This window comes from Amphibalanus amphitrite, unplaced genomic scaffold (genome assembly GCF_019059575.1).
Source record: "Amphibalanus amphitrite isolate SeventyFive unplaced genomic scaffold, NRLGWU_Aamphi_draft 000577F_arrow, whole genome shotgun sequence".
In the NCBI taxonomy this organism is placed as follows: domain Eukaryota; kingdom Metazoa; phylum Arthropoda; class Thecostraca; order Balanomorpha; family Balanidae; genus Amphibalanus; species Amphibalanus amphitrite.
Genome location: NW_024882071.1, coordinates 32,169 through 40,123, shown reverse-complemented (window position 1 = coordinate 40,123; position 7,955 = coordinate 32,169). Strand labels below are relative to the sequence as shown.

Below are 7,955 nucleotides of genomic sequence, written 5' to 3'. Positions count from 1 at the left end.
TTTTGTCACATTCTTTCCATGCAATGCCCATAGGGCTAATGGTACCTAAAATGCCAAAATCAAAGGCTGGCACAGTGTCCCGGTGCCCCCTCCCCCCCCCCCCGTTCCACGTTCCACCGCCTATGATCATATACCCAGGCATACATATACCCAGGTCATGCACAGGTCAACCAGATCTTAGGCCTTTTAGATCTCTCAAGTCTCGGCTCTCGAAGTCTAGTCAGTGAACCATGGTCAACAACCGTCAAAGACTCGGGCTCGGAGAGCCTCAGCAAGCAAGCAAATCAGTCAACAGAATCCAAAGACATACCTTCATAAGGACAAGGCCATGTAACCAATATAAACCAAAATCGGAATCAGCATTGTTTGCTAAAAAGCTATCCGCGAAGCGCATAGATATGTAGTCTACTAGTCTGTATCAAGATTCCTTGTCTGTATTGATATCTTATTATCTATGGCGAGGCGAAAGAAAATGGCAGCAATTTACCTGATATGGTAGCTAAGTTGGTAGGCAGTGATGGCGCAAAAGTGTCAATTGTCACGCGAGAAATTCCGTTTCCGTTGCTTGGGGGAAGTTGAACTTTGAAGTGGGAACGAAAATTGTGGCAGTTTGTGCATACTTTCCTTTTTTGCTGTGCGAATAAGCGAAAAATTGTAGTGAAAATAGTTCAGTTCATGCAAGGCCCTAAAACAAAAGTTCATGCATACCATTTAAAATCGTGAGTCAGAGTAGGAAGTGAACTGTGTTGGTGTAACTTAACTTCAACTTTGCATGTAGTTGCCCGTGTCAGTTGGTGACTTACCTACCAGGGAAATAAGCTAATATTAGAGCGCTCTATTAAATGATTTTGCTCCATGTTGAAGAGATACCCTAAAAGTGTGACCTTTTATTGGCCTTAACGCAGCAAGGCAACACTTCTCAGTTCTCTGACCAGTGAATCAGAATGGTACCGCTAGAAAGATAATTTGTCAAATATTATCATACACCAGAAAAAGTCAAAATCAAAATTGAAATGTTTCTCAAGTGAAGAAATCAGTCCTAAGCATAAGTTAAATATTGATCCTATTTTGCCACCAGCATTAAAAATAGATCCCCATTCACCTGATAAGCTAGAAATAATGCTGGCTTGTGATGCTCAAACAGAAATAATTTTCTCACAATCAAATTTTGTTATTATTTTTTAAACAAAAGGTTATGTTTCAGAAAAGAGGCTGATTTTATGTGGAGATATGTTTGTAATGTTGTATTTGTATTACAACCATTACTCATTCAACCAATATCAGCCCAACAATTGGCTATAATGCCATGTGTAAGCTTCCAGTCATTTGTTGAATAATTCTGGAAAGTGGTGAGATCTTTTTAAAATCTGGTTCAATCCATTGTCTTGCAACAAATAATGGCCTTGGCTCATGGCATGGCATTGTCAGCATATGGAGCTATATACCTAACCTTACAAAGCTTACTTCCATCCAACCTTTTCTCTTTACATAGACTGAGACCAGCATCATGGATTCCTTTGATTGCCATTGACTGAGTGATATGAGACAATAGACATCATCATGATATCCTTATTGTGTTGTGAAATCTGGACTTCTGGAGAGTGTTTTCTATATTGTGCAATAGCCAGTAAACATATTATACCGCTACTTTGTAAGTCATGACGTACAGTTTGAATGAATTACACTAGCTTCTACAACACCTATGTGTTACAGGTCCTTATTTTCCAGCGGCTCAGTCACCGTTCATCAGCACTCAGTATGCTGAGTGTGGCCCGGGGCCTGGCGGCGCGGACCGGTCGGCTGACGGCCTGCAGCGGCGACCGGTGCGTGCTCGGGCCGGCCGGGCGGTGCCAGAGGGCGGCCGCGCTGCGCACCTCGGCACCCCGGCCGGCGCCGCTGCCGCCGGCGGTGTGGCTGGTGCTGCGACCCATCACCAAGCTGGCGGCCGTGCTCTTCGGCAGGGCGTACCGAAAGTGGTGGCAGGCGCTGCCCAAGAACAAGCGGGCCGTGTTTATGGCCAGTGTGCGCAGAAATCGCCGCAAAATCGCCGGTGAGCACTGACTGGACGTTTATGTTCACCAACTCTCGTTTTATTAGCAACTGGAATGTATGAAGTATTTGACGTTTCTATCTGACGGTATATGTGCTACTCCTAACTGTCCTAAGTCCTAACTACCTACTGTGTATAACATACGCCGAGCACTTTGAGTAACCGATGTCAGACCGCCAGAAATACGAGAAGAAATCGTGACACAACACGCCCTTTTTCCGAGAGCCCGTCCGGTTTCGCGTGTATCCCAAGGTCGTGCTCTTGCGGCACCGGCTTATGCCTCGTCGTTCGCGGTCGCCGGACCGTTTAACACGGCTGCCAAGGTGACGCGACCACCAAGGTGACACGGTCTACCCGGCCCGGTGTGACCCCGGCTTTACCCGACAGCCGCGTCGGCGCTGGTGGGAGGACTGTCGCTCAACTACTACTACTCGCACCTTCAGACCACGCCCGTCACGGGACGTACCCGATTCGTAGCCTTCACGCCCGAGCAAATCGTGAAAATCTCGCAGGAAGGCTTTGAAATGGTGCGTACTGCAATAGGCAATGTGCTGGGCATTTGCTGTACGATGTATCATTTGCATATCGTGAATGATGATGTATGGTGCCTAAATGTCGTCAAATCTCGATTTTTCTCCTGGTAAATGCTGCATTCACAATCTTAATATTTCCGTCGTCAAGCTGCTCGTCGGCCTCTGCTTCCTGTTCGAACTGTGTTCCCCTCCCAGTGCACAACGCTCACTCTGTCCCCTCCACCCTCTCAGATGATCGAGGAGCACGCGATGGACACCCTACCTCCGGACCACGGCTTTTACCGGACCGTGGTACGCGTGGCGAACCGTCTCCTGTCTGCCAACAGAGACCTGGCAGAGATGCAGCGGGACTGGGCCGTCACTGTGGTGGCAGACGACGCGCACGTCAACGCCTATGCCATGGAGGTGAGCGGCCCCGCCGAGATAAAGATAACTTAACTTACTCCTAATATGACTTAACTTTGGCTCAGCGTGGACCAGAGGACATAGCGCAGAGATTGAGAAATCAGGCATAACAGAACGTCCTGCGGTAATAAGATGGTTGAGGTGTAATTTGAGACTGTTTCTGAGCTCCAGCGTGGTCTCGTTTATGTGCGCTTCTATGTGTGAGTTATAGTGCTGCTTTATATTTTTAATGGTGGCTGCCAGCCAGTCTCAAAGTATTAAGCTGGTATTGCCTCACTTCATGTCTATTGTCTATCCCACCACTTGCACCCATCATTTCATCTCAAAGATTACCTGTGGTAACCTGAGCTGATTGTGTCGTTGGTTATGTGCAATAGGTGTAATGATCGCTGTATCGTGTTAAATAGCTGCGATTTCACAACATCTTGATGCCTGTGGATAATCGATATGTTTGTTGCAGTGTGGCAACATAGTTGTGTTTACGGGAATGCTGCTGATGTGCGACAATGACGATCAGCTGGGCTGTGTTTTGGGCCACGAGATGGCGCACACCGTCCTGGGGCACTCGGTAAGCTATGCTCCTGAAGCCGCACCACTCCCCAAACGCAATCGATGTCCAGTCAGCTGTCGAACAATTAAGCTGTCGAAAAATTAACAAACAGTCGAACAATTAAGAGTTCGACTGTTTGCATTGAGCCAGCTGGTTTAGTTATAACTATTTAAATGAAAATAACAATGTATGGTATTTGCTAAGATATTATTTATATAAGTAATATTTTGTCTGGTCCGCTCGCCTGAAGGTGGCTCTCGCTTCTCAGTGACTTCATACCAAGGTATTGCACCAATTCTGACCCCCTGTACTTACGTCTTGGCCTCCGTTTCAGGGTGAGCGTTTGAGCAAGGCGCACCTGCTGGACCTGTTGATGATCCTGCCGCTGGCCGCCATCTGGGCCTTCCTGCCCAACGACGGCATCAGCGTGTTCGCGCACTGGTTCTTCCGGCAGATGGTCACACTGCTGGGCGACCTGCCGCACAGTCGCGCTCTGGAGACGGAGGCGGACGAAGTCGGCCTTCATCTGGCTGCTAGGGTGAGTGGGAAGAAGTGGGGGAGGGTTGGACTTTAGAGGGCGTGGCTCAGAAGTGAAGGGATTGGAGTAACCCTGATGGTGTTTCAGTGCAAATGAGGCAGACGGGGCTAGACGCATGCTTTAGTGAGGTGTGCCCTAGACGACGCAAGGGAAGGGTGGGAAGGGTGGGTGCCAACAGCGGTGATGTTGGACTTCAGCTGTGAAATGCGATAATAGATGTTTTGTTATGTGTGCGGGAGGATTTTACACTTCACTTTATTTTTGGCGTTTGCACTGGGACACTGGAGCAAAAGCACTGCCCAGAGCCCCGCCCGAACCATATGTAATTGACGTTAGAGTATCCTCATCCCTACGTCAGGCGTGTTTTGACGTGCGAGAGGCGAGTGCGTTCTGGGCCAAGATGTCGATGAAGAAGGAGCTGGCCGGAGAGGCGGACGTGCTGGATTGGCTCTCCACGCATCCCGCCGACGCCTCGCGACGGGAGGGGATCGACCAGCGGATACCGGAGCTGGAGCGGGTCCGGGCGCTCTGCCGGGTGAGATATGTGACTGGGCGCAGAGTACGGAGATTGGAACATCGTGTTATTTTATTTCTCACTCTCTGGCCTTGTTCAAGCCACGTGTCATCTTGAGCCACAGGGACTGGCCAGTGAAAATCGGTTTCATTTTCCTTGCTTTCCTACCTAAAGGTGGAGACAAAAGTGCTCCAAGTAATTATCGACCGATTAGTCTGACATCGGTTCCCTGCAAGATCCTAGAGGGATTCGTGAAAAGTAATATCATAGACCACATGATGATTAATAATTTGTTTTGTGACAACCAACATGGCTTTGTCCCAGGGAGGTCATGTACAACACAGCTTATGGAAACTTTGGAAGAATGGACACTATTGTTGGATGAAGGAGGAGCAGTCGACGTAGCCTACATGGATTTTCGTAAAGCATTTGATTGTGTCCCTCATAAGAGACTGCTCAACAAACTCAAAGCTTATGGCATCAAGGGAGATTTACTGAAGTGGATTGAGAATTTTTTGACTGATAGAAGGCAACGAGTTGTGGTGAATGATAAGAAATCATCTTGGTGTACTATCTTAAGTGGGATTCCCCAAGGCTCGGTACTGGGTCCGGTACTTTTTGTGTTGTTTATAAATGACTTACCAGAAGAACTAGATTCAAATGTGAAGATCTACGCAGATGACACAAAGATATACCGACGTGTTAACTCTGAGACCGATCATGATGCAATGCAGGCTGACTTAAACAAGGTCAAAGAATGGTCCGAGAAGTGGCAACTTCATTTCAATGAGAAAAAATGTAAAATCATGCATCTTGGTAAGCAAAAGGAGTTGCAACCTTATACGCTAGGACAATCAGCCATGGCTGTTACGGAAGAAGAAAAGGATCTGGGTGTTATAATGGACAAAGAATTGAAATTTCACTCTCACACTGCAAAAGTGGCGAAGAAGGCCAATCAAGTTCTGGGGTTGATAAAAAAGGCATTTTCAGCCAGAAATAAAACAATGATTTTGCCACTATATAAAACATTGGTGCGGCCGCTCCTAGAATACGGAAATGTGATCTGGGGCCCTACATATGAAACCGACAAAGCAAAAATAGAGAAAGTGCAAAGAAGGGCAACCCGCCTGGTTACTGAGGTGAAACATCTGTCGTATGAAGAAAGACTGCATGCGCTAAATATTCCGTCATTGAGTCATCGGCGGTACCGGGGGGATATGATACAGGTGTTCAAAATTATGAAAGGAATGGAACGGGTGAGAGTCGAACACTTCTTCCAGATGACTACAGATACACGAACCCGCGGCCATAGTCATAAAGTGAAGAAACCAAGGGCAAGACTAGCAACCAGACAGCACTTTTTCTCAAGCAGGACGGTCAACAGTTGGAATGCCCTGCCACAATCCTTGGTAGACTCTCAAAATGTAAACCAATTTAAGAATAGGTTTGACGAAATTCAAACAAACAGCTCACTGTACTCAACTAGTAGCCAGTAAAGTTATGGCACGAGAGTGGACCAGTTGGGTTCACTTATAAAGTCAAGAGCAGGACCAACAGGGCTTATTAGTCCTCTTTACCTGAACATCAAGTACATCAAGTACATCAAGTACCTCCAACCGTGTTCTTCAATGCGGCCTTCATCTCGCCGATGAAGGTATGATTGCTGTGATCCTAAGTGTTCCACTAATTGAGAACGATAAAATCTCGGTTATCTCGTTCATGACGACGGCCTCTACACTATCCCGCTATCCGCATGCTGGCTTACTCCCAAGTGACCTTGACCTAACCCTTCGTCTTCACCCGAATTTGAAGAAATTTTCCTTTGACCTTTGGTGACCCTTGCTCGCATGACCTTGTGACCTGACGTGCCCCGATGGTCTGTTTCCAGTGTCACCCGATGCCGGAGCGGGACCCGAGAGCTGTTGTGGAGGAATTCCGTAAAATGCTGCTGGAGCAGGCCGCAGCCAGACGACCGCACCCGAAGAGCGTGCCTCTTGAACTACCTCGCGCCGGGTGGGTGTCCCCGATTTAGTGATCACTTTCATCCGATCAGCGGTCACTTTCAGTTATCTGATAAGGATTGTGCAATGTGCATCTCTAAAATTAGCTCATCAGCTCATCGCCTTCTCATCAATCGTTCCTTTCACTCCCTACCAATCACTTGTTAATGCCAACTATCCATTAATGAGGTTGGTATTTTCTTCAATAAACACGTTTTATGTAACCCCCCAGTTATGAGTGTTCGTTTTTCAACGAATGGATGGGTGGGAGATTTATCTGAGTCGGATTATGATCGGTTCGTCCAGCAGCCGAGCTTTTGGAGAAAGTGACAAGGGAAACCCGAACGAAAAACTAGTGTGAGGACGCAGCTCGTGTCAGGTGTTGCTAGGATCAAGTATCAGTTGTCAGGGCCAACGGCACAGCTGTGACTAGTGGTCCAGAATTTATCCTTGTGCTGCCTGTCGCATGTCGTTTACGTTAATGTGGCGACTATGCCGTACTGCATTTATGATTTTCATTCAGATCTTGTTTCGAACGAGGGCTGTGGGGAAGTAAGGATTGCGATAGCCTCCGTGCGGTACTTTCCGCGTGGACAATAATTTGACTTGGTTTCTGTTTCAGCTCCGGTGGATAGCTAACTACAATTATGACTGTGTTCAACCGAAACATACCCTGCACCTGCCAGCAAGCGCAGAGGAAACTCGGTCACTGCCTTACTTTGTGAGTACGAGACGAAGAGAATCAGGTTGGAAAAGCGGCTTGCCACGGAGTTCCTATGATTCGGCTTCCCGTACGAATACATACCTCCAATATCGCTGGGCTCAAATTTCACGCTGCACGAGTCTGTGGCGCGTCGAAAACTGCATTTAATTCGACCGTACTGTGCTCATTGTTCTCCCTCGAAACTACCATCCAGAGTAGCTCAGGACATATAATGCCACGACTGAGTGTCGCCAGTCCTTTCGCAGATGTGATAGTGCAATCTGGTGCGTGTAGTAGATGGTGATTGGTGCAGCTGCTGGACTGTGCTTTGTTGGTGATTGGATGAACCTGGTGATAACGTTTTAGTCTATTTTATAGACGTGGTGTGACGCTTTAAGAAGTGAGTGCGGTTATAGTGAATTTGAGGTAATGAAGGTCGTTGTTAAAGTTGTTGAGACCGAGATTTACTGTTTGTTGAAGACCCTGTGCGAAACACGTATTGTGAGTGCGATTCTAACTAGGTTGACTGGTCACAACCACTCCATGAACGGATGAATTGTGTGCTATTTAACGTTTGATTTGGAATGAATTATTTTAGCCTGTTTGAATAAACCGTGTAAGAATCTTGCATTCTGTCGAACTCGAGCCTGCTACCGAGCCCA

General features: G+C 47.3%; 1 protein-coding gene across 8 annotated transcripts; it reads left to right on the top strand.

The window, feature by feature from the left end:
- The first annotated feature begins 537 nt into the window (after nucleotides 1-537).
- On the top strand, nucleotides 538-7,921 carry LOC122394160 (metalloendopeptidase OMA1, mitochondrial-like). Of its 8 annotated transcripts, none has more exons than XM_043390835.1 (9): nucleotides 555-719; nucleotides 1,729-2,050; nucleotides 2,438-2,577; nucleotides 2,815-2,988; nucleotides 3,449-3,556; nucleotides 3,873-4,076; nucleotides 4,435-4,611; nucleotides 6,479-6,603; nucleotides 7,213-7,921. In XM_043390835.1, exons 2-9 carry the CDS (start codon nucleotides 1,759-1,761, stop codon nucleotides 7,223-7,225), a joined length of 1,233 nt encoding a protein of 410 aa, XP_043246770.1. In that variant the 5' UTR covers nucleotides 555-719; nucleotides 1,729-1,758; the 3' UTR covers nucleotides 7,226-7,921. The 8 variants fall into 8 exon arrangements, with proteins under 8 accessions (XP_043246774.1, XP_043246773.1, XP_043246770.1 ...); XM_043390834.1 differs by having other exon boundaries at nucleotides 564-719; nucleotides 1,714-2,050; XM_043390836.1 differs by having other exon boundaries at nucleotides 581-587.
- The last annotated feature ends 34 nt before the right edge of the window (nucleotides 7,922-7,955 follow it).

Coding starts and splice junctions, on each gene's coding strand:
- LOC122394160 (XM_043390833.1), top strand. CDS start 1,675: ATGAATTACACTAGCTTCTACAACACCTATGTGTTACAGGTCCTTATT. Junction 2,578..2,814: donor CGCAGGAAGGCTTTGAAATG/GTGCGTACTGCA, acceptor CCACCCTCTCAG/ATGATCGAGGAGCACGCGAT. Junction 4,077..4,434: donor GCCTTCATCTGGCTGCTAGG/GTGAGTGGGAAG, acceptor TCCCTACGTCAG/GCGTGTTTTGACGTGCGAGA.